Source organism: Solanum verrucosum, unplaced genomic scaffold (assembly GCF_900185275.1).
Source record: "Solanum verrucosum unplaced genomic scaffold, falcon-dt-bn FXZP01000049.1, whole genome shotgun sequence".
Classification (NCBI taxonomy): domain Eukaryota; kingdom Viridiplantae; phylum Streptophyta; class Magnoliopsida; order Solanales; family Solanaceae; genus Solanum; species Solanum verrucosum.
This window is the reverse complement of record NW_026020221.1, coordinates 2847572-2875383: the sequence shown is the minus strand read 5'-3', so window position 1 is coordinate 2875383 and position 27812 is coordinate 2847572. Positions and strand designations below refer to the sequence as shown.

At 31.4% G+C, this 27812-nt stretch overlaps 2 protein-coding genes across 2 annotated transcripts in view; one reads left to right on the top strand and one right to left on the bottom strand.

Annotated features, from left to right (window-relative positions):
• The window catches only part of LOC125830903 (ABC transporter A family member 2), a 151322-nt gene that overhangs the window by 66266 nt on the left and 57244 nt on the right, over nt 1–27812 (bottom strand). The window lies entirely within an intron of this gene.
• LOC125830910 (F-box/kelch-repeat protein At1g74510-like) lies at nt 16264–20018 on the top strand. Its single transcript, XM_049510099.1, has 2 exons — nt 16264–16705; nt 18282–20018. Exon 2 carries the CDS (start codon nt 18322–18324, stop codon nt 19645–19647), a length of 1326 nt encoding a protein of 441 aa, XP_049366056.1. The 5' UTR covers nt 16264–16705; nt 18282–18321; the 3' UTR covers nt 19648–20018.

The following is a 27812-nucleotide window of genomic DNA, read 5'->3' as shown; positions in this document are numbered from 1 at the left end:
TGGGCATGTAAAATTTTGTAAATATTATATATATAATTTTATTTTATTTATAGATAAAAAAATTATTTATAATCTACTTTGTTAATATATTTTTAGTTAGTTTATAGTTTTCAATGTTTATATATTTTATTTTAAATTTGGGCTTGTAAAATTTTGTAAATATTATATATATAATTTTATTTTATTTATAGATAAAAAAATATTACTTATAATCTACTTTGTGAATATATTTTTAGTTAGTTTATAGCTTTCAATGTTTATATATTTTATTTCAAATTTGGGCTTGTAAAATTTTGTAAATATTATATATATAATTTTATTTTATTTATAGATAAAAAATATTATAACTTTGTTAATATATTTTTAGTTAGTTTATATATTTTATTTCAAATTTGGGTTTGTAAAATTTTGTAAATATTATATATATATTTTTATTATTTTTTTTTGAAATTGCCATCATCAAGGTTTGTCACCCGATGTCAGGGGTCTGGCTAGACCCACGTCTTTCCCATTCATTCAATATAATCTTATTTTATTTATAGATTAAAAAATATTATAACTTTGTTAATATATTTTTAGTTAGTTTATAGTTTTCAATGTTTATATATTTTATTTCAAAAAAATATATTTTGTACTCATGTGAATTTTACCGTCTTTACAAAAATTTCTATTCATTTAACGTTTCTTAAGTTTAGCTTATCACACAGGTAGGTGAAAATATATTTGATCTCTTTTTCAAACACCGTTAAGTTGTAAAAAATCGAAAAAAAACCGAAAGAACCGACTAAAACCGAAACCGAAAAAATTGACTTTGCGTGGTTTGATTTGATATTTAGATTTAATAAACCGACATAATTGGTTTAGGTTTTTTTTAATGAAAAACCAAACCAAACCGACCTATGTACACCCCTACTTCTAAGTCATCAAGAATCGTGATTGAGTTCAAAGGTTAGTTTTTTCTTGATTTTATTTTGTTAGCTTTTCGAAGAAAGGAGCAATTTAAGTTATGATAATGGAGGTTTTTTTTCCAAACATGAAGAACAATAATAAAGAAGAAGACAATTGAGTTAATATTTATTTTTTCCAAGTTTATTTTAACACATGACCAATTTTTATTGGTCAGTGCTGTCTAAAAGCTGCACCCACGCGCCTAACATAGGTGAAATCACGGACTCAGCCACGTAGGCCGAAAAGTGGTAAACAATTAACTAAAAAATAAGTTCGAGGGGGTAATAGGACCTTAGTAAAGGTTAGGTGTGTCTCAGGGATTTTGGGCATAGGCTGGGGGGGTACTTATGCATTTTCCCAATTACATATGGATAATGAGTTGTATCACCTAACTCTTGTTCTTTTTAGTTTGTTATAGGTTGAGTGTTACTAGTTTTAAAGATACTCAGTAGAGTTTTTGGCAAAAATCATCCCTAAAGTATGACTTAAACTTAAAGTACATCATTGTGTTATATAAGTGAACAAAAGACATCCTTGCACTAGCCAAAAAGTTGCAAGATTCATCCTTATGTCTATTTTTTTTTTTAAGAAACTCATGTCACCAACAAAAAAAATGTGCCAAGTCGAATGAATATATGTACACATGGTAAAGCTAGTCAAGTTGGGTGATTTTTCTAATTTTAGAAATTGAGGGTTTAAATCATATTTGGACAAAATATATTCAAATTCTAAATATTCTTTGTAAAACGTTGGCCAAATACAACTCCAACTTCAGAAATTTCAAATTAAGTAATTATTATTTTTATTTTCATAACAAAGCGCCTACGTAATTTCACTAAATTTTCAGCATTTATGTACATTGTATAAAATGTGAATTGCATTGTATATAACGTACATACGTACTAAATATTTTATTAAACAAATTTCTAAATAGTTGGACGTAATATTTTTAAAATGAATTTTTTTACATAATCTTTCTAACCATCGGAACTTAGTTACCTACTGTATAAACATTTCAAGACTTATGTATTATTGCAAGTCAATTTACTTGATGATGCAAAAAAACATATAATAACAACACATAAAATTTAAATTCTGAGAATGAAATATTCATTTCCTATCCATATCCTTATTCTTTTTACGTAACTTTAACCTTCTCGTCGTTGCTAAGACATGACGAAATTAAAAAAAAATACTTTTTTTATTGGTTCGATCAGTTTCTTAACAAAAATAGATTGAAGGATGATTCTTGTTATTTTTTGGATAGTATAAGGATGCATTTTGCTCACTTAGATAATATAAGGATGTACATTAGATTTGAGTCATAGTTGAGGGATGATTTTAGCCAAAAACTCATACTCAGTAAATAATAATCTCTCTAAGATAATATTTTTCTCTGGTTCCTACTTAGGTGAATGGAAAAAATCAATCATTCCAATAAGATAATAAAATAATATATCTTCAGAAGATTCCTATACATAAATATATGGTTCCATTAATATTATAAATTAATATATTTTTTAAAATACAAATATAAATAAGACAATTTAGTGAAATATGATTCTATATGTGTTGTATTTTTTTTGTTAAAATCTAAATGTAGTTGAAGATCATCTCTAACTTATTTTATTGCATCAAAAAGTTCTAGTATTGTCTTTTTGAATTGCACAATAAAATTGTGAAGAGTTCTAGATGCAATAAGTTTTTCCTTACGCATAACTGGTTCCAAAGGTATTGTATCATCTTCAACTTCATCGTCGACATTTTTTTCTGATGATATCCACAATTTCTTCTAAGCTCTAAACATCTGAACATGTACCATTTTCACTCAAGTATTCCAACAGGTTATTGACGTCCATTTTATTGTGGTAATTGAGATCATTAATCATTACCTCAAGTTCATGAATGACGTTTTCACTAGTGGGTTCATTTAAATTCTCTAAGATTTCATACCCCGAGCAAATTTTGCAATGTCAAACAATTTGCTATTGTCTCTTGTTGAACATTTGTCATCCAAGCCGGCATTGCAAAATTGATAGCATCTAAAACACTGATCTTTCCAATGGATCATTTAACAAAAAAATATATTACAATGAATCATACACATACATTGTACTTTACGTATAATTAATATTTTTTTTATGTGAATTCAATAAATATAATACATAATTTAGTATGAGACAATGATTTTGACGTATTCGTTGTACTTTATGTTATTATGTATAATAAATTTATTTTTATGTGAATTAAATAAATATGATACATAAATTAGTAAGATATAATGATTTTGATGTAATCAAAATTAATCTTCATTGAATCTCAAAACAATCTTTAAATTAATAAATATTCATTAATCAATTAAATAATACCTTTATAAAATAATAACGAACTTGTGTTATTACAAGGGTCTTGCAAAAAAACACATTTTCCTTACCATCTGTTTCTTTCTGCAGCTTGATGACGTTGGAAGAACTTCTTTCATGGCTCTTTTCCTCTCAGGGTGTGTTTGGTACGAAGGAAAATGTTTTCCTGGAAAACAAGTAAATTTTTGATTTATTTTTTCATGTTTGGTTGGTGAGTAGAAAATATTTTTCGGAAAAGGTTTTTAGTGTTTGATTATGAATGAAAAATATTTTTGAGAAATATTTTTTATTTTTACTAGAGTGGAATAATTTTTGAAATTGAAAATATTTTTTAAAAATAATTTAATTATTTTTCAGGGTGGGGGGGCGGGGGTGGTAGGGGTGAAAAAATATAAATTTGAAGTTGATAATATTTTTTAAAATCAAACTTAAAAAATTTTTTGGGGGTGGGGGGGCGGGGTCGAGGGTAGGGGTGAAAAAATGAAATTTTGAAGTAGATTTTTTAAAAAAAACAAACTTAATTTTTTTTTTTGGGGTGGGTGGGTGGGGCGGGGGGGTCGAGGGTAGGGGTGAAAAAAATGAAATTTTAAAGTTGAAAATATTTTTTAAAAACAAACTCAATTTTTTTTTGGGGGGTGGGGGGTCAAGAATCGGGGTGAAAAAATAAAATTTTGAAGTTAAAAATATTTTTTAAAAAACAAACTTAATTTTTTTTTTTAGGTTGGGGGGGGGGGGGGGGGGCGGTTGCGGGGGAGGGTCAAGGGCAGGGGCGAAAAAATAAAAATTTGAAGTAAAAAATATTTTTAAAAAACAAACTTAATATTTTTTTTTTTGAAGGGGATGGGGGGCGAGGGTGGGGTGGGGGGTTAAAAATAAAAAAAATTGAAATTAGAAATATCTTTTAAAAATAATTTTTAATATTTTTTTTGGAGGTGGGGGTGGTGGCAGGGGGCTGGGGGTAGGGGTGAGGGTGGGGTAAAAAAATTGAAGTTAAAAACATTTTGTAAAAACAAGCTTTAAATTTTTTTTGGGGGGTGGTTGGGGGGCTGGTTTGAGGGTAAGGACAAAATAAATTGATTTTTTCAACAAAAAAAATTGTAATTTGAAGTTGGAAGAGGGTTTTGGAAAATGTTTTCCTTAAGGTTTGAAGGGAAGTCATTTTCCATAAATTTGAGGAAAATAAGTTAATTTGGAAAACATTTTCCAAAACATTTAACCCAACCAAACATGAAAAAATTGGAAAACATACCAAACACACTCTCAATCATAGTAACAAGTTACTCGAGATGCGGTGAAATGCTTCAAGCATTGAGGCATGGTTGAGCAATTTGGGTCATTATTAGTGGTGTTTATGAACAATGTTTGCATTTTCATGGCTAGTGTATACACTTCTTTTTTATTTCCCAACTGGTGTGCGGAGCCAACATTGGAGCCTTGACTAAATCCGAATCGCGCTAATGTATACATTAGTTATTATAAGTTACAAACAAATATTATTGGGAATTTGGGATTCAATGTAGAAAATGGCAAAACTCATATATTAGTTAGGGTTTACAAATTTGGAGAAAATTTAATTATACAAAGTCCAGTAAAAGTGTAAAACGAATCTAAAGTAACAAATGAAGTTTTTTTTATAAAAAAAAAAACAAAATATAAAATTTGAGGCGAAGTTTTAGAATTTAAAAACAAGTCAATGATTATAGGACAAATTACAGAAATTCCACATTTTTGTTTACTTATTACCATTATCCCCTATAAGTTTTACAAATCTCCAAAATCCCTTATTTTCGCGCATCAGATTAGTGTATCTCGCGCATCAGATTAATGTATCAACGCTTGTATTATTGTATCTCGCACATCAGATTAGTGTATCATGTATAAAATGTAATGTATCTTACTTAACGATTAATGTATCTCGCGCATCAGATTAATGTATCAGCGCTTATATTATTATATCCGTTTGAGGGATTTCTGTATTTATAAACTTTTAAGGGATAAATTATAATTTTTCCCTAAAAGTATGTGATTTTTGTATTAAAAAAAAACAAAATATAAAATTTGAGGCGAAGTTTTAGAATTTAAAAACAAGTCAATGATTATATTACCCAAAAATATATTTGAAGCAAATTTCAAGATTTAAAAATTGATCTTTTAAATATTAGATAATTCTCGTGATCAAGTCGTAAATCAATCAGGAGATGCACATTAAATTAGTAAGAAGAGAAAAAAAAAAACATCCAAAGAGATATGTTATATAAATTAGTATGCACCACTATTCATTTATTTTAATTTATTTCAATTAAATAGCAAAATTGAAACGATTAACCATGTCTTGATCCTCCGCCATCTGATTTTGGTTGTGCCTTATGTGACTTGCTTCTCCACCGTTGTCTCCCCCGATTCTGATTGTACCTTCCGTCCTAACTATTCTTGTCTTAATTGCTTATCCAACATGACAAAATGACAAACTAAAAGCTGACATTACATGTATTAGGGTCGTAAAATAATTATTAAATTCTAAATTGTTGTTATTGTTCATCAACGCCTTAAGAGAGAATTATTACTAAAATTATTAGATTCCAAATTATTATTATTGTTATTGACAGAATTATTAGTAAAATATATCACCATGAGTGTGATCTATTGTGCTTTACTTTTTAATCTAATATAATTTTAACATTGATTGGACATTTGTTGTCTATGGCTTTCGTTCCCCACTTTATCTTTATCTACTTTTCCAATCTTGTTTAAAACCTAAATTTTATTTTCCTTTTTCAACTTTTTCTTTGGATTTGATTTGTTCTTAGTTTAGATTTATTAAATTCACATAGTAATATTGTTATTTTTATAACTAAGGATTAATTTTAGTTAATAAGATGTTAGCCATTTGTTTGCAATATATTACCTTAGATGTTAATTGTTGCAAAAATATTATTTATTAATAGGAAGATTTCAATTGCTTAATTCAAAATTTTAAAATATTTATGATAAAATGTAGATAGTTTTATTTATTTATTTATTTATTTTAACAATTTTCAATATTGTTTTAACGTAAATTTATATATTTAAGTTTGGTTTGGATCGATATATAGTTTTGTTTTTTGAGTTTTTCTAATTCTAGTATGGTAGTTTATTTCTAACAATTAATTTTCGGCAATCTCTTTGTAAGAAAACAATATTGGAATAGAACAATTAGAAATTTGAATATCATTTTGAAGCAATTTGTTTGAACAAATATTTCACTTTGTCCAAATTGAATAGTGCGAATCTCAAATTTGAAAATACAGATTTTAATATTGTGTTACCCTAATGGGCATCGTAGAAAGAAGAAATCATCAATTGATCATATCTCTTTTCTACAGGGAATGCTCTTGTATTTCAAAAACGTACTTGCGTTTCGGTTTAGTCAACAACTTTGCATTAGGAAAAGTAAGATGTTATGCAAAAGTTGAAATTGAAATAATAAGATGTTATGCAAAAGTTAATAAAACAAATTAGTCTTGAATGATGATAAATTGTACCAAAAGGAAAAGTATATTAAAAGAGACATGATACTTTTATATAATTTGATCAATTGTTATACATATGATAAAATTAGTATAATAAAAATTATAAAACAATAGCGAAAATAATCTCCCATAAAATAATAAATAATAATAATAATAATAAATAATAATAATATATATATATATATTCCTTTAGTGACTATTATTTATTTAGTAAATATAATTCTTTTAATAAAAAAACTATTTTTTCCATTTATTTTATGATTAGTCAAGTGTGTTAATTCCTCATTTTTGGTCAATCAAATGTAGAACTGTCAATATGGGCTGACCCACCCCATTTGGGTCAATTCATAGAGGCTTTGAAATTTGACGAGTCAAGCCGGGCTAACCCATTTTTTGTGTGGGCCAGAAATGGTCGGCCCAGCCTATAAGTACGTGGGCTACGGGCTTTTTCGAGTCAGCCCTCTTTTCTTACAAAAATGTTTTTTATAATTTTTTAAATTAAATTATAATTTAAAAATATTAACATAAATATCGACAAGACAATATTATATGGTGTTAGTGTTACTATTTGTTAATCAAATACACAAATAAAATTATCTTTATAATATTTATTAAGTTTGATTTCAAGTTAAAACATAAATAGCTAAATAGAAATATTAACCAAATTGTTTTTCAATGATCATAATAAAATACAAAAACTATGACAATATTCCATAGGCTATGATCTATGTAGTGATTCCCTAAAATTTTAGGGGATTTTTATTTTATGTAGTACATATTTTATAAAAATAATTTGTATTTAAATTGTAATATTCCAAACTTTAAACAGATATTGAGTTTAGACTCTTGTTATTTTCAATACTCTATTTTATTTTTATTTTTAATTAATTTTTATTTGGTCCACGGTCGGCCCTATCCATATTTGTCAAGCCCCACAAATCGTCAGGCTTATTCAGGCCGGGCTAAAAAGCCATTTTCTTAAATGTGCTTCGAAAATCGCCTAACCCTATCAAATCACGGGTTAGGCCAGACCAGCCCAACGGGCCTAATCCATATTGACGGCTCTAATCAAATGTATATATAACTTGTCTTTTACGACTCACGAGAAACGATTTGCACCTAACCCCAAAAATAAAAAGTATTCCCTTGATTTATACTACTCTCTTTGTCTCAATTTGTGTGACACATTTCAAATTTTGAGATTCAAACAAGTCTATTTTTTACAACAATTTTTTCATATATCTTTTAATTATCTTGAATTATCAATTACTGAGACTTATAGTACTTTTTATGTAGTTTGCGAATATATACATTTCATTTTTAAAAAATTGAAGATTCCGTGAGTAAATTCTCGATCAAATTTAAACTGCTTGACTCTTGAAAAGCGAAATGTGTCACATAAATTGGGACATAGAGAGTAATATTTAGTGAATTCTTGAAGAAACAAAAAAAAAAAGTTCAAAATATATGCATTATTCGAAAATTTTATTGGAACTGTTTTTCATATTTATTTTAAACTATTTTATATTCTAGTAGAATAATAAGAACAATAAGGTAATAATGATGCGTCGAACCCAACAATTGACTATAGTAAAAAATTAGGCCTAATTTTGGAAAAGAAAAATAATACTCCCATCACACCAAGCGACACGCGTAGGACGATAGGAGTAACAGCGTCGGCAAATGTAAAATTCCAATTGTACTTTAAATTGAATTGGAACTCTGTCCACCGAATTTGGGATTTTTCCAAAAAAAAAAATTCGCATATAGTCACTCAAAAATAGTCTAATTACGTTTTATAGCTATAATTTATTAATTACGATTCATAGCTACATGTTATAGAGATGACAGTGACTAGCGAGATTGAAAGAGGGAGGAGAGAGACGGGCGAGAGAGGGCAGAGAGTGGGAGAGAGGTGAATTGTACATATATAGCCGTTAGTATATATGTATATGATATACATATGTATTTGTATATCTGGCGAGCGAGATTGGGAGAGGGAGGAGAGAGACGAGCGAGAGAGAGCACTAATTTGTATAATTCACATCTCGTTTGTATAATTTGTGGATACGTTTGTATAATTCGCGTGTTTTTGTATAATTGAGTAACATAAAGTTCGGAATTATACAAATATGATAAAACTCGAAATAACGAATTGATACAAATATAAACATATGAACTTTAAACAGCTATACAAATTATATTATACAAATTACATTATATAAATTATATTATACAAAATCTGAAAACTACACGTTTATACAAATTTTAAAAAAGTTATACATAAAAAGATTGAATGTATATGGTGATAAAACTGAAAAATCAAATGAAATCATTGTCATATACAAATACAACCATCGTATACAAATACAAATCAAACGAAGAATTGCTAGTTGTGAATTATACAAACGTGCCTATTATACAAACTCGAAGTCAGCCCACATAATTAATGATTAATGTTAATCGCGAGTGATAATTATAGCAAACTATAGCTATGATGACTAAATAAGTAGTATAAGTTTGCTTAACCGCATAATTTTTCCCTTTTTAATATATACTCCCTCTGTCCAACAATAGTTGTCCACTATTGACTTGACACACCTCTTAAGAAACTATAAATAGAAGGATAATTTAATAAATCACCCTTTGAATATAATAAATACAATATCTTAAAAAATGTAATCGAAAAATGACTATAATTAATGATAAGGGTCAATTAAGAACTAAGTATAAAATTATCCATTGATTTCATAAAGTGAAAAAGTATTGTTGGACATCCCAAAATAGTACAGTGAACAACTATTGTTGGATGGAGGGAGTATATATAAAAGAGAATCTTAGTTCCGCCTACTTGTCACCCTTAGAATTCAGAAATTTACTTTTATATTTACCTTTGTACTTTCAAGTTTTTTACTCTTATTTTATTTTTACCTTTAAACTCGCTTCTCCAGCTCTTGTGTCCCTTTAGACTATTGTATTGCTTCGATTGTGATTCTTCAAAACTACCTATAAAATCAAGGAAAATCATACCCGTTATTGTATCAAATTTCATTCATAATTTTTGTGGAACTTCACCAATTCTTTGAAAATCTATTTTGGATCTTTACCAAAAATATAATGAAACAAAACTATAATTTCCTTGTAGTTTTGTCCTCCATTTAACATTTCAAAAGAAAAACTATTTCAACTGCTCAATTCTTAAAAAAAAACTAATCACAATCATGACAATTTTATGGTTCGTACCTACTTCTTGTGAGTGTTTTCCTTCTGTCATCACTTTGTCCAACAACTTACGTTAGTATTATATTCAATGATCTGTAAAAAATTATATTTTATGAATTTGTATGGAATTATTTTTGTGTTTTTTTATTATGAGAACTAATTAAAAATTCTTGATGAAATCAAAATCGAGGAAGAGGCAACAAAGAGGATAAATTCCGTCACAACTTGATAAGGTACTCATACCTAATAATATATTTTACTGGAGTTGTATTAATCACATCTCCAAAATATTGTCAAGTTTGGCCGGTATAGAAAAGTCAGAGTTCTTCGAAAAAGTCACAATCCATCAAAAAAAGTCATAATCCTTCAATCTAAAAATGTGTCTACTTTTAGTATATTTTAGGGATAAGGGTTTGAAAAATACCCCAACTTTGGTCGAATTTGCTGTTGCGATACTAAACTTTCATAAGGACCTATTACCTCCCTAGACTATTTAATACCGTATTTTTTACCCCCTGAACTATTTAAAAGTATATTTAAAAGGTATATATGTGCCTACGTGGACACATTACTATTTATAATTTTGCATTATTTTTATGTCCACGTGGGCAAATAAATATGTTTAAAATACGATATTAAATAGTTTAGGGAGGTAATACGTCCTCATGAAAGTTTAGTATCGCAACAGCAAATCCGACCAAAGTTAGAGTATTTTTCAGACCCTTAATAAATATAGTATGAAATATTTTATAGGATTTGGGCTAAGACTTTTAGTATTGAAACTTATCTAGCTTCTTTGAGATAATCAATAAATCGGACCAATGGTTTATAAAGTTGCTTAAAAATATATAGTATGAAATATAAAATATTTACTAAATTGAGTCTTAAGAAGAACAATAACAAAAAACTTAGAAAATTTGTGGTTTAAAAATGTAAGAGAATCTTTATTTATTGCCAACAAAGGATAAGTACAAACAAGTATTTATTGTGTTTTATCAGAAAAGTCACAACCCTTCGAAAAATCACAACTCTTTGAAAAATTCACAATCCTTCGAAAAAGTTACAACTCTTTGGGTAAGTAACAATCCTTCAGAAAAGTCACAACCTTTTGGAAAAATTACAGCCCTTTGGACAAGTCACAATACTTCAATTTGAAAATGTGTCTACTTTTAATATATTATATATATATAATATAAATAAGTATAGAGTATGTACAAAATTGAGTGTTTTAAGAAGAGGAACGGGTTGAGTCAAATTTGGATGGGTCATAATGAGTTAAGACAACAATCGGGTCAAGACCCAACCCAATCCAACCCAAATTTGTTTGGGTCAAAACAGGTTGGGTCAAAATGAGTTACACTACCCGACGCAACCTGACCAATTTTTAGTAAACTTAATTATTTTATTTGTTATATTAAACTATTTTAGTACCTAACAAAATAATTGTTTTTCTTTATTATGGCTATATACAACATTTGAAATTGAAAATTAAGTTTTTAAAAAAAGTTTTGACAAGATTTTTCATGAGCCAATTCGGATACATATCAACCTAATTTTTAATGGGTTGAAATGAGTTAAACGAGAAAATGGTCTAAAACCCCCCAACCTATACCCGAAATCCCAACTACACACTCCAACTTTAAGGGTGTCCTATTACCCCCCTAAACTTTATATTTCTCTATTTTCTACACACTTAAGTGTTGACCTGTCATAAGAGGTGTTCTCACCTCCTCTAGGCGCGTTAGAAGGTGAATTTTGACGGAAATTTCCTCTTTCTCCAATAGTCATCTTCCCCAACCTTAAATAAACCATTGTTTCTTCTCCATAGCAACAAAGACCAAATTCTCATACCGAATCCACCATTGTTGATTTCACACAAACTTATAAACTCTCATGTAAAAAACTTAGAAAAAACAATCAATTCAATTAAAGATACAATAACATGTTTTTCAATCATCCAAAAATGAAATCTGGATTAGATTTGAATAAATAAATAAATTGGGTTTACATCAAATTCAATTGAACTCCCTAATGAGAATGTTTTTTTTCCTTTTTATTGTAGATCCTTTAATTATCAATCTCAAATTTCAATTAATCAATGAAAGGATTCAATCTCCATTGACCTCCATTAATGGCATTGCTAGTGCTTTCGTTTGTTCTCCCTCTTTTGCTGCTCGACCATCAGCCACCACTGTCGCCGCCTCCGGCGAAACCCAAACCACCAACAAAACCCCGTTCTCCTCTTCCCCTCTCCTCTTATCTCTCTCCCATTCCTAGACAACCACTATGAAGACCTACTTCTGTTCTCACAACAAGGTCGACTACAACAACAACAACAACAACAAAACCTTGTTGCTGCACTACTCCAACCAGTGAGCTTCGGCAAAGCAAGCAAAACTTCGACGTAGCAGCGATATGCACATATCCTTTTAGATTATTTTTCAATGTTCTCCGACAAGCAAAACTCGAATATCGATAGCTCGAATATCGCTTGGCAAGCTCCTGCTATCAATATTCATCTTTGTTCCTCACAATTCCATAGGAATTTGAAAGAATTGTGGGAAGAAGTTACCTTAGAGATTTCAAGAAATTGGGAGAGTATAGGAAAAAGTGGAAAGGAATTATAAAAAGATTGAAATAAATAAATAAATTAATTGAATTTTCACCTGTAAAACGCGTGAAGCTCACAGGCCAACACAGATCAGGTTATGATTTTTAAGGGGTGCAATTATTACAGTTTTAAATAGTTCAGGGGGGTAATAGGACATTCGTAAAGTTGAAGTGTGTATTTGAGATTGCGGGTATAGGTTGAGGGGTTTTTAGACCATTTTCTCTTAGTTGAACTAATGAATAGGTGGGTCAATAATCCAGATTGAGTTTGATTTTGCCCACCCCTATAGTGGACCTACTATATATGCCCAAAAATTCTCACATATAAGTCTCGTCATGTTAGCTAAAGTGGATTTACCCTAAACTTTCTTTGATATTAAGCCATTAAGTCTGTGCAACGTTTTGAGTAAGATTGTTGCTAAATTAATACTTGAATGCATTTGGAATGAAATAATAAGATATCATGTTAAAGTTAAAGAAAGTAAATTAATTTTGAACAGTGCTAAATCATACCAAAAGGAGAAATGTACTTTAAAAACATAAATACTTTTATATAATTTGATCAATTAACATACATATAGTAAAGTCAATATAGAAAAAAATATAAAGCTATAGAAAAAATAATCTCCCCTAAAAAAACTTTAATGACTACTATATTTTGAATGCTATTATATTGTTGTGTAAAAAAGAATTATTTATAAAAGTCTAAAATTTTTCAATATTGTAATGATGTTATATGATTATTTTTTTTTAAAAAAAACCTCGGATAACCAGCATTCGTTACAACCTCTACCCTTCGGGGAGTACTTTGTACGCATTGGGTAAAACCCCCACTGTGTAGCAGTCTGCAAATTATACAAGAGATGTAAACCACACTATACAAACCCTATATAACAAATCGACTAAAATGACATTGAGAAGGGATCATAGATAACCATCCTCCAAACCAGTTGATCACCCATATATCTTTCTTTTTAGGTGTTTATTTGACACCATTCATTAAATTAAATAACAATAATTAGCGAAGTGACTGAAGTGTCAGAAACTGGTAATGCTCCATAAAGAAACTATTTTTATATTAATTAAACTAATCAGATTTAATCACTCAGATTAACATATCATAGATAAGGACAACCTTTTGGCAAGATTTCTAATGAATTGTTATTAGTGATTGGCTTTTTGCATAACCACAAAGATAGTGTACTTAATTACCTCTTAAAGTCTAAAGCACTTGAGAAAGCACGTTTTTTAGTGCCGTTAAAAACTTGAAAACCTTTATTTCTTCTTTTAAGGAGAAAAAAAGAACATTGTCTATTTATTTATTTAATACAACATTTTATCTTGAAAGAATATATCTCTTGATTCCACTTAAAAAGATGTACTATATACATTACTTTTTTCGAAGACATTATTTAATAGTGATGCTAAAAAAATATAAACGAATCTTGCCACTATATAGGCTAGTGAAGAAATTCAATGCATATAGCCATATACTAGTAGTTTAGGAGATTAACGAGTTTTTCTAGTGAAATCGATTTTTTTTTTGGCAATCGCGATTTAAATTTTGTGAGAATTTTCATGAGATGGATGAATTCTTTTATTTCCGCGATCTAGCCATTATTTGTTTCCCACAAGAAATGTTAGGAAAATTGAAAAAGAATAATTACCAAAGCTTTTATTCTTTTCGCTATATAATTCCGCTATCGAAATACCACAAGAGAAAGAATTAATTGTTTGGACAAACTTTAAAATTAGCTTATTTAGAAAATACATTTTTTGTAAAAGCAGTTTTGTTGAGAAACAGTTTAGCATTTGATAAATAAATTTTAAAAACACTTTTAAGCAATAATTAATAAGTGCTTCTAAATATAAATATATTTTTCTTTTAAAAAAAAGTACTTATAGAAAAAAACTATTTTATTTAGCTTTTAAAAAATAGTTCCTACAACTCTTTCCAGTACTTATTTTCTCTCAAAAATTTGACCAAACACCTTATTTTTTTAAAATAAGCATTTTTTGAAAAAATAAATAATCCAATTTTGAACAAAAACAAGTTTAGCCAAATGAAAAATCGAATTCGAATCGAAAAGTCAATTCTATACTCAAAGCTCAATTTCGAAAACTTACTACTGCACCAACCCATGTTGATAGAATTTCGATATCTTAAATTAGTTATAATGGTAAGAGGACAAAATACTAGTGGTGGGTAGTGGCTAAGATCAAAACTGGTCCTTGTTGATGAGTTAGTTATTAGAGATATATAATATATGATAGAAAAAAGTGGGGAACAACTGTTAATTTCAGAGAAAATGAGGACATTACCATGTTTGGAAAAATAACCCAAAAATAGTTGTACAACTCTTTTCATGCACTTGGACTGACGTTACAATTTATGCCCATATCTGTAAACTATATAATGTCAGCTAACATGTGGAATCTGGACCCTATCATTTACTACTCATCTCATAATGCAAATTTTTCCTAAACTTTATAATACTACAAAATTCATTGTATTCAGCTATTACCCTTCTTTCTAATTTAATATTTATGTCATATGAAACCAACTTTTGTAGTTTGTTTCCATTTCAACATATTATATATATACAAAAAGTTACATATTTTTCACTTCCTTTTTGTCAAACTTAGTGTTTTTTTTTTTTTTTTTATATATATTTTTCAACATAGAAGAAGAAACTATATGTCGCTTAAGCAAATTGAATTTGTATGTGGGGTTCTACCTCGGCCTTCGACTTTATAAGCTATTATGGGTTAAAATGACTCCGGTTAAAATGATTTGAGTTAATAGTTACTTAAATTGAGATGTACATTTTGAATTAATATGAGCTAAAAGAATTATAGCCCAACACTATAAAATTCTAATTATATTTTTTCTTTTCATAATTTGATCATGTCAAATCTAATACTCTACATAACGTGACTATACCAGGTAAAAAAGTTATAGCGTTTTTTTCTAAACATTGACTCATTATTAAGTACACCTAGCTAATAAAGTAGATAATAGAAATTGACATAAATGGTTAGTAATGTATATTTTTATATATTTAACTAGCGAACATAATTACTTTAAATGTGTAACTTGCCAAAATAAAAAAATTACTTTCTTCATTTCGATTTATTTATAAAATAATCTTTTTTCTTTTTTTAACAACTCTTCAGTGTTAATTTTTCATATTATAACAATGTAAAATGAAAAAATATTCTAATACATCTAGCATATCTTAAACCTTAGACGTATAATCTATTTTTTAAAATCACATATTAAATCAAAATAAAATGAATTAAAACGGAGGAAGTAAGAAGGAAACAAAGCACTAAATAACGGAGAGAAACGGGAAACACCCTCTTATACAAAAAAAAAAAAACAAACAAATTCCCTGGAATAAAGGTAAAGAGCGTTACGCGTGCGAACAACACTTACACGTGCACAAACGGCCGTTATCATTGTCGTCTCCAGTGAACATTCCGTCACTTTCTTGCTCCACCGTTTCTGGTCCCACCCACCGCCATCACCTCTTTTCCGTTAAATGTCTTCGAATTATTTTCTTTATTATAATAATTTCAGCTATTATTAATCAATCCAACAGAAAAAGAAAAAAGAAAAAAAGAGCAGCAATTATCTTTTTTTTCATTTTTTTATTTCTCACTCGCTAGCTGTCGAATATTTATATTAAAGTTCTATTATTGTTTTAAATTTTGCTATTTGATAGGACTCAAACTCCATTAAGAGAGAAACCATCTAATCCATAACTAGCCATTATCAATTCATCTCCTTTTCCAAATTCCAATTTCTCTCGTCTCTCAGAGAGACATGAGAATAAAATAGTGAGTGAGTGAGAGAGAAAGAGAACAGCTGTCTGTTTCTGAGATTCGAAGTGGAAGGGTCCTCACAGCAAAAATGTCCTAACCAACAAAACTTGCCCACTGAAACTTGATAAATACATATGCTGTTTTACTGCTTTACATTTATTAGTTTCATGGGTTTCTAACTAATTCATTCCTCCCCACTTTGTTTTTTTCCTTTTGCAAAACTCAGTAAGTTCCTTTATCTCTTGCTTCCTTTTTTTTTATGTTGAATTTTTTGCTATTGTATCTGTATGAAGTTTGTTGATTCTGCAAGTTTTTAGTTTAAGGATAGGCATTCTGCAAGTTGGTAGGCCTGAAAACCCAGAAATTCGCCTGATTTTTTTTTCCGTTTCATGAATTGCTATTAGGTCTATTTGCTGCTTTCTAGATAGAATCAATTGCTTTTTAGTTTTAATTGAGTAAGATGATTTTTCCCCCCTGTTATAACTGTGGAATCATATCTATCAAGATAAGGATAATTTGCCTCCAATAATTCATCATCTATAGAGATGAGATAACACTGGAGAGAATTTTCTTACCCTGCTGATGCCACAAAGTTTAAACCCTTCTTCCTTTGAGATAATTTCAAGTTAAATTTATTCAAAAATCTAGTGTTTTTTTTTCTAAATTGAAGGGGAAATAGTGCTCAGGTTATTAATCAATGTTCACAACTTTAAAAGTAAGGATTTTTTTAGGAATTTGTTATTCTAACAGTTGTTGTTTTCTTGATTTTTTAAAATTGAGTGGAGCCCGCAGGTGGCTGATAATTTGGCTTGAATAATTAGCTTGTAAGAAAATCAAATGAGGTTTTATCATTTAGTTGGATGTTTCAAGTTGTGAGAACTTTCAAATACTTCCACAAACTGTGAAATGGAGAAGTGTTTTAACCAGAGAATGTCTTGATTTAAAACTTTATGTTGATAATTACATCATCTTTTCTGTGTTATATGCTTGCATTGTGAATTGTTGAGTTAAATAGCTGAGTCATGGAGGGTATATGTTGCCTGAATTCAATCTGTTGATAATCCAATGCAAGAAAGTAGTTACATTGAGAAAAAAAGAGGCAAATTGGGAGGAGGAAGTTTATTTGGTGTGGAATATATTTGCCAAAGTAGGGAAAAGCTTCCCATGGAAGCATCCTGCATCACATGTTCGGAAAAATTTCCCATTGAAAACTGTTTGTAGTGGTTACAAGTTACAAGTGTTTACACAATAAGAAAACTCATGAAAGGTGGTTATGTTTTTTGTTTTTCTTTCTTAATGAATCCAAACTCATCCATGGTGGTAATCCTTTTACCCTTTTCTCTTCCCACAGAATCCCCTAATTAGATGTCCTAAAGGAGTAAAAACCTGCTGTTTCTCTGCCCTTGCATATTGTAGTGTTATGGCTTTCAGTTATACTAGACTTTAAATGACCAGGAACTCCAATAGTGATGTCTTAGCTCATTAATAATTGTTTTTGTGAACAATTTTGAATCGACTTTCACCTATTTTTCTTTGTTTGAAGGACCATAAATCTTTTGATTTGACTTCCATGTTTTTATGTTGATCACTTATTATATATCTGTAGGAATACTATATGCTTGCTTTGTCTAGTGTTTGGAGACAACAAAGCTTACTGTTCAGTCAGTTGATGTTTGCACTCTATTGAAAGATGTGCTTGTAGATGTGGTATTCTTACTGGAATATCTACAAAATTTAAATTCTGATCTGATTATTTGTCATAATTTTTTAAAGGACATTATCTTTGGCTTTGGTTTTTCAGCTTAGCTGTGATTGTCCGACCCCTGTGCATATCAAGCGTCATGTTGGAGGAATCATATCATGTTTCAAGGGACTTGCCTTGTGCGTGCGAGCAAGCGAGCAAGTGGATATACTATGCTTTCCAAGTTATTGAACACTCAAAGGGAAAGCGTCCTTTGGAGGATGTAGCAGACATTGGTTTGAGAAAATCATCCAAGCTGCTTGATGCCCAAGAGAAGGAGGAAGCCGTGCAGTGCCTTCACGATCTGTCGCTCTGTCAAGAAGAACACTCAGATAAGCAGCATGAGAGTGACACTCACTCTGATTCAAGCTCTTTAATCCATCAAATTGGGCGAGACCTTTCAGTAAATTGCCTGCTTCATTGCTCAAGGTCAGATTATGGGTCAATTGCTTCATTGAACCAGAGCTTTAGGTCTTTAATTCAGAGTGGAGAACTGTATAGGCTGAGGAGACAGATGGGTATTGTAGAACATTGGGTTTATTTCTCTTGCAACCTCCTTGAGTGGGAGGCCTTTGATCCCATTCGCTCTAGGTGGATGCATTTGCCAGCGATGACATCAAATGAATGCTTCATGTGTTCTGACAAGGAATCACTGGCAGTTGGTACTGAGCTTCTTGTCTTTGGAAAGGAAATAGAGTCCCATGTCATCTACAAATACAGCATCCTGACCAACTCATGGTCATCGGGGATGAAGACAAACACACCTAGGTGCCTCTTTGGCTCTGGAAGCCTCGGGGAAATTGCAATTGTAGCAGGCGGTTGTGACTCAAGGGGCAATATACTAAGCTCTGCTGAGCTTTATAATTCAGAAACAGGAACATGGGAGACTCTGCCAAGCATGAATAAACCAAGAAAATTGTGTTCTGGAGTATTCTTGGATGGGAAGTTCCATATAATTGGTGGGGTTGGTGTTGGCAATTCAAATGTACTAACTTGTGGTGAAGTGTATGATTTCAAAGCAAGGTCTTGGACTGAGGTACCTGATATGTTCCCAGCACGTAACAGAGGAGCTGGAGCTAATGATGCTCCTGCAATAGCTAAGGCACCTCCACTCTTAGCAGTTGTGAAGAATGAGTTATATGCTGCTTATTATGCTGAAAATGAAGTCTGGAAATATGATAAGCAAAGAAACTTATGGATTACTATAGGAAGATTGCCGGAACAAGCGACCTCTATGAATGGTTGGGGGCTAGCATTTAGGGCATGTGGAGATCAGCTCATAGTTATTGGAGGACCTAGGGCGTTAAATGGGCGATTCATTGAGATTAATTCTTGGGAACCAACAGAAGGTGCACCAAATTGGAATTTGTTGGGGAGAAAACATTCAGGAAGTTTTGTCTATAATTGTGCAGTGATGGGTTGCTGAGGTGTCTTATTTTGGATAGGAGTACCAAAATCTGTATGATCTCCTCTCTTCATATAGATTCTCCCACTCACTTGTTTACTTTTTGATCTTTTGGCTGGAAAATTGTATCATTGTCAATTGGTTAACGCGGAAAATTCATAATGTGTAGAAGTGACATACAGCAATAAGTTGAAGCAGAGGTATGGTTCTAGTTTGCCATGAAGATTTGAAAAATATGGCTGAAAACAGAATAGAATCAGTGTTGTAAATTGATAATTTGAATTTAATTTATATTTTCAGTTTTTCGTTCTTCCGTGAAGCTGTTCAGTTTGAGCTTATGGTATTATATTTCCTCCTTTCTAGCATTTTATGCATGCAATATAATGTTTTTTGGTAGATATGTCTATCATGTATTCTTATTGTTTGCCTTGTATTATGCTGCTCATAAAATGCCACAGTGGTTCGTCACTTCTGTCTCAGAATGATGTCCCCACGAATGGTGTTAGAGCTGTTGTTAATGGGAATTTATTTGCTATAATGTCACATGCACCTTTGATATCTTATCCTGCTTTATGGTAGAGGTTGTCTATCATGTATTTTTTGTGGACAAAGTTATCTGACACTTGCGATGGTGGGATGAGGGAGATGACACATATGTTGTGGAATTAGTCAAGTGCGCAAGCTATAACGGAGTTTAAGAAGGTTTAAACAAGTGTTTGTAGACGCTTTGTAATGTGTTCTTGTTTTTGGATCTACCGTACTGGCTGCTTCATTGAATGTTGTCGGTCTATATATTCTATATAAGGAGCTGATTTGCATCCTTGTCTGGCAGTTGGCTAAGTGAGAAGCTGTGACCGAGCCCTGCTCAATTGTGCCCTTGAATTGAAGTGATGAGGTCGTTATAAGTCGAATCATGTTTATTTTTTTGTAAAAAACAACCTCTGCAAATTCACGTCCCCTCTATAATAGTCAAGACAGTGAAGCATGCTGGATGCAGGTTTTGTCGTTCCAAGTACCATTCTGTTAACTAGCAGAGATCCCATTTTGTTTTTTTGAGTACCTTTAATTTTGGGCGTCCCCTAAAACAAGTGTCCCTACACTTTTAACATTTTTCCAAGCAGGGAAAGGTTGAAATCTTTGTGCAGTCAGTTCAAACAGTGATATTAAAAAGTTTTCAGAAACCAGCCCTACAATAACAGAAAGAAATAAAATACAAGTGATCTATGAGGTAAGGGTGACTTTCAAATAGTTCGATGTTACAAGTAATAACATATTCAGTATAATCTACGAGTAAAATAATTACAAAAATGCAAAAGATATTACATCCTTTAGTCATGTAGCTCTTCTGCTAGGGATGACAATAGGGTGGACGCGGGGCGTGGTGGGTTTAAGGCTATATGGGGCGGGGTGGGTTTAAGGTTGTGCGGGGGATGTGGGGTGGGTTGAAGTGAGTTTTTTAAAAAACTAATGCAAGGTATATTGCGGGTATATGTGATTTTATGTGGGTTCAAATTTAATTTTAATTTTTTACATGTTATAAGAGTGATAGAACATTATTTGGGGAAAATTGCCTGATATACCCCTCAACTTTGTCATTTAGAGCTGATATACCCCTCGTTATGAAAGTGGCTCATATATACCTCTACTTATATACAAATGGCTCACATATACCCTTTTCCTCTAACGGAAATGAAAAATATAATTTTAGTTTAATTTTTTATTAAGATAATTTCTTTAAAGTTATTAAAATATTCAAGATAATAAATGAAAATGGTTCAATAAAAAATAATACAATTTCTTACATGTTTCCCAATTGACTTCTAAAAATTAAAATTTTAAGTCATTATCTATTAAATTAATACAACTTAATGAAAAAATGAATTTATTGGTAGAATTAGAACAAAACCCACAAAATCATCTTAACAAATTAATCTTTCGTTGATTTTCCAACAACAAAACCCACAAAAATCATTGCTAACATAAGTATATATTGTTCATTAGATAACAATTTCTTTTCATCCACATGCACATAATTAGAACATGATTCCCCAGTAGTTTCGTAGCTTAATTTCACTCCATCAGTTTGAAAATTCCAATCTTCTAAAGCTTGCACAACATCATCATAATTCTTGTTATTTCGGTATAAACTACCGCTAACTCCAATGGTCAAATTTGCACATTCTTGCCAACTTGAATATATACCTTGTTTTTTTACCCTTGAAAACAACATACACGTACTTGCCCATGAAATGACAATTATGAAAGAAATAGAGGGTTGTTGCAAATGAAGAAAAAATTGATAAAGACCAAAAGTTTGGAACAAATATAGTTTACTCAATATGGTATTGCTATTGATTTATTTTTTCAAATGAAAATTATGAACGAAATCGAAAATAAAGCGCTTTTAAAAATGAAGAACAATGAAGAAAGACCAAGAGATTGGTAGAAATAGAAATACGGAACCCATAGAAATATAATGCTCTAAATCTCAATAGAATATATGAGTTGATATAAATTTCTTGGGCAGTGTGAATTGAAAAGAAAAGAGTATAAGTTAGACTTTTCAGAAGTGGTTTCAATTTTAAAAAGTAGTGGTTTAATAGTTTTCAAAGTGGTTTTACTTTGGAGGGTATTGTAGGTACAACAAATAAATGAATTTACCCCATCACCCTTCCTATTTCTACGAAATTACGACCTTACCCTGAAAATTACTAGTCCTGCCATTTCGTACCAAAAAAAGTGTCCTACCAAATATATTTTTCGTTAACATTTTTCCAAGCAGGGAAAAGTTGAAATCTTTGTACAGTTCCAACAGTGAAATTGAAAAAGTTTTCAGAATCTAGCCCTACAATAACAGAAAAGAAATAACATACAAGTGATATATGAGGTAAGGGTGACTTTCAAATAGTTCGATGTTACAAACAATAACATATTTAGTATAATCTACGAGTAAAATAATTACAAAAATGCAAAAGATATTACATCATTTATTCATGTAGCTCTTCTGCTAGGGATGACAATGGGGCGGATGCAGAGCGTGGTGGGTTTAAGACTATACATGGAGGGGTGAGTTTAAGGTTGTGCGGGGGATGTGGGGTGGGTTGAAGTGGGTTTTTTAAAAAACTAATGCGAGGTAGATTGCAGGTATATGTGATTTTATGTGGGTTCAAACTTAATTTTAACTTTTTACATGTTATAAGAGTGATAGAACATTATTTATTAAGATAATTTCTTTAAAGCTATTAAAATATTCAAGATAATAAATGAAAATGGTTCAATAAAAAATAATACAATTTCTTACATGTTTCCCATTTGACTTCTAAAAATTAATTTTTTATGTCATTATCTATTAAATTAATACAACTTAATGAAAAAATGAATTTATTTTTATGAATTTTATTTTTAGTATAAAACTTAACTAGAAAAAGAAAATATTTTAAAAACTTATGCGGCGGGGGTTCATGCGGGGCGGATTGAAAAAAAAATAAAATTATTATGCGGAACAGGACGGAACAAATTAAAATTTTTACAGGTTAAGCCAACCCGCTCCACCTCCGCCCGCATTGCCATCCCTATCTCCTGCCAACGTTCTTCTATACATCCAACATTAATTATGTTTTATAAAAGGGAAAAAAGACAAATATACCCTCGAACTTTCAAAAATGGTATGTCAACACCCTCCATCATATTTTTCATCCATCAGAGCCCCTACCGTCCAATAATCAGTGCACATTTGCTCCTCCCAATAATGAAAGAATAATTAGTGACACGTGGCGCAATCATACAGCTCAATACTAACCTATTACTCATATAAATTACTCATATTTGCCACAGAATTCCATGGAAATTTTCTTGTAAACCCACTGTTATTTACATAAAAATGGGTTAATTCGATGAGTGAAGATACATCAGGAAAAGACCCAGTAAATTCCTTATTACTAACATCCAAGTAATTCAAGCTAACACACTTGTTCAAATCATCAGTAACTTGCCCAGAAAATAAATTGTAACCCAGAGAGAGCCTTACAAATGAGTTAAGTGAACATATTTTATCAAAAGGAACAAACCCATAAATTCTTTGACTTGAAAGCTCGATTTCTTTGACTGACCCATCGAAATTGCAAGTGATGTCAGTGAACTTACAAAGAGGAGTATTGAGTTCCCAATTTTTTAATACATTGATGGTGGGGTTTGATAAAGAGGATTTGATGGATAGAAGTGTTTGAAGATCGTCGAAAAAAGCGACGGGAAAGAGAAGGAAGAAAGAGAAAATAGAGAAGAAGAAGATAATGGGCGGGTTTTTAGGATTTGGATTTAAAGATTTGTCAAACCGGGTTGAGCCGTAGGATTGCGCCATGTGTCACTAGTTATTCTTCCGTTAGTGGGAGGGGAAAATGTGCACCAATTATTGGACGGCAGGGTCCCTAATGGACGAAAAATATGACGGAGGGTATTGACATACCATTTTCAAAAGCTCAGGGTATATTTGTCCCTTTTCCATTTATAAAATAACTAAGGAATGTAAAAGCTACAAAAACTAATCTAAGAACATTATATGTCATACAACAAAAACACATAATATCACATAACTTATAATATACTATGAGATATTAAAAAGTTGTCCTTTATTTGTGATGAGAATACACAGTCGAGTTAGCTATAATTATTGTTAGTTTAGAAAGTTAGTTATAGTTCAGTTAGTTAGGCGTCAGATTGGTTGGTAGAATTCTGTTATGATGCAGCCACGATTAGAATCTTCTAGAATTCCCCAACTAGTGATTGTATATAAATGATCACATTGTAATGCTTAAGTTCTCAATTCGTTTTCACTAAAAATTCTACAGTTTCATGCAATTCTTCTTTCCAGTTCCTCCATGTGAACTCAGCTTGTATCAATGGAGTTTTTCATTCACTTTACAGCCTGAGTTGCTGTTTTTCTCATGGTATCAGAGCGCATGAGATTGCTCCACATCAAATCCACTTCGTGAGCTCATTTTTCCTCTAGCTGTTCATTTTTTGTGTAAATAATTGCACTCTGAATTCATTCATTATTTCCGCCATTTTCGATCTTCCTCTGTTTCTTTGATCGATTTGAGTTTTCCTCTCGTTTGATTAGCAAGATTGGATTTGTAATTTTGATGTTCTAATTTCGTTGTCGTTGTTGTTACTTGTCTCCTGTTAACTACTTCTCTTTGCGATCTTTGAAACACCATCATGGTCGATATACAAGCTGATCCTACTTCAAGTTCTTTCCATCTTCCAACTGATTCTAATCAGTTCGAATGAATTTTTCTAGCCCTTTCTATCTGCACCCATCAGAGAGTGCTGGATCCTCTTTACTACATGTTGTGTTTGAAAGTGGTAGTTATAGATACTGGAGAAGAACTGTCCTTAGAGTCTTATCAGTGAAAGACAAAACAAGATTCATTAATGGAACATTAGTGGGACCTGATCCTACTGATCCCAGCTTTCTACAGTGGGAAATATGTGACAACATGGTAATATCTTGGATCCTGAACTCATTGTCCCCTGATTTACGTGAAATCCTGCAGTATGTGAACAACGCAAATGAACTTTGGGCAGAGTTGGAAGAAAGGTATGACCAAACAAATGGATACAAAATGTATCAGCTACAAAAAGAGATAAATGACTTTGCTCAAGGTGCTTTAGACATTACTGGCTATTACCCAAAAATGAAGAAGTTGTGGGAAGAGATGAATACCATTGATATCAGTTCTCATTGTACCTGTGTGTGCACTTGTGGTGATAATACCAAGTTGCACAAAGATGAACATGACAGAAGACTCGTACACCTTTTGATGGGACTAAATGAGATGTATATAACCATTAGAGGGAATATTCTCATGATGAGCACACTTCTTAGCATGGCACAAACATTTGCCTTTCTATCCCAAGAGGAAAAACAAGGGGAGATAAAGCCTTATAATAACACAGTGATGGATTCCACCTCACTGAATGCATATGGCCAGTTTAACAATGGTACATGTTTCAAAAATCCCAGGACCAATTACAGTTCCACTAAGAGAGGTGGAAATAGACTTGGTAATTTCAACAACAACAATGCATTTAGAGGCAGTTCTAGCACTAACAGGTCTTTCCTATTCTGTGACTATTGTAAAATATCAGGACACACAAATGACAGGTGTTACAAACTTCATGGCTATCCATCCAACTCAAGGTTTCCAAAAGGAAAAGGTTCAGGTACTGCAGGAAATGTATGTGTTTCTGAGATGAATGAGGGCTAGAGTGAGAGAGATCATGAATTGAAGAAGAAAATACCATTGTATTTGTCTAAGGACCAATTTGAACAACTGCTTAATCTTTTGGGAACTCTACAAGTTGGAAATGGAGGCATTAACTCAGATAACTCAGACAGCATGATGAATGGAGCTGTGAACTTGGCAGGTATACTTGCTTGCTATTCTTCTATAAATGAAATAAGTGATCTATCTTGTAGGTGTGTTAAACTAGCTGATGACTCTTGGATCACAGACTCATGAGTATCTCATCATATGACTTACAATAAAACCACCCTTACAAACATCAGACCACTTCCATATCCTTTCTTAATTTCCCTACATAATGGTTACAAAGTTAAAGTGACTGAAATTGGTGACGTTAGTCTAAGTCCAACGCTGACTCTTACCAAAGTACTATTTGTACCAAGTTTCAAGTTTAATCTAATCTCAATTCATTGTTTGGCATTACAACTTCATGATGTAGTTAGTTTTAACAGTGTTTCTTGTTTGCTGCAGGGCCCTTCTTCTCTGAAGAGCCCTCTGGAACTTGGTAGAGCCAAGAATGGTCTATACTTCTTATGTCCCAAATGTCACAACTGTTGTCCATCCTCTGTTGAGATCAACTCATCTCATGTGAAATGCCATCTTGTTCTTTTTTTAGTCAATGTTGACAAGGACTTTGATCCTAATAATTGTTTTGTAAAAGATTCTGGTTTTATCAATAAAAATGGTTGCTCTACTGTCAGTTCTCTTGTTTGTCCTAATGATAATTTCTCTTGTTTTGCTATTACTTCCAATCACACTCATGATGATGCACTCTTATGGCATACTAGACTAGGACATGTACCTTTTGTGAAAATGAAAAATATTTCCACCATACTTGTCACTTTTTCTCCCAAACAACCTTTCAATTGTACCATATGCCCAATGGCTAGGCAAACCAGACTTCCATTCCCTGAGAGTACCACAACCACTAAGGTGTTTGATTTACTACACACTGATCTATGGGGACCTTACCATATTTACACTCATGATGGTTATCATTATTTGTTAACTATGGTGGATGATTATAGTAGGTCTACATGGACACATTTGCTCAGATGCAAGAGTAATGCTTGGCAAACTATCAAAGCCTTCACTTTTTTTTTATAGAAAATCAATTCCAAATTAAGTTGAAAGCCATAAGATCTGACAATGAATTAGAATTTACATCAGCAAAAGCTATTTGTTTCTTTCAATCAAAAGGAATAGTACACCAAAGATTTTATCCCTGCATACCTCAACAAAATGGTATGGTAGAAAAGAAACATAAGTATCTCTTTGAAATAATAAGGGCACTCCTTTTTCAATCAAAGTTGGATATGAGGTACTGGGGAGAATGTGTTCTAACAGCCACATATCTCATCAATAAATTACCAACTCAATTACTCTATAACAAGACCTTATATGAGCTATTATATCACAAACAACCCACTTATTCCCACCTTAAGAGTTTTGGTTGCCTCTGCTTCTCTACTATTTTAAAAACTCACAAGGATACGTTTGAACCTAGAATCACACCTCATATTTTTGTTGGATACCCTTTCAACACAAACAGATACAAAATTCTAAATTTGGATACCAAAAGAGTTCACATATCCAGAGATGTTGTCATCCATGAAAGTGTTTTCCTTTTTGTCATTGCTCCTGATGGTTCTAGCTCCAATTTAATTTAAAAATTACTTATTCATTCCACTAATTCAACTTGTGTACCAGGTACAATAAATATTTATATTGATGATGATTTGTTGGGCAATGCTACACCACATGAGGTCACTAATAATTTGGAAACCACAAACACACATATGCACACAACTTCACCTTCCAGTAAATCCTACTGGTCCAAGTATTCATGTGACCAATGATGTTCCACCAGCACCTAGAAGA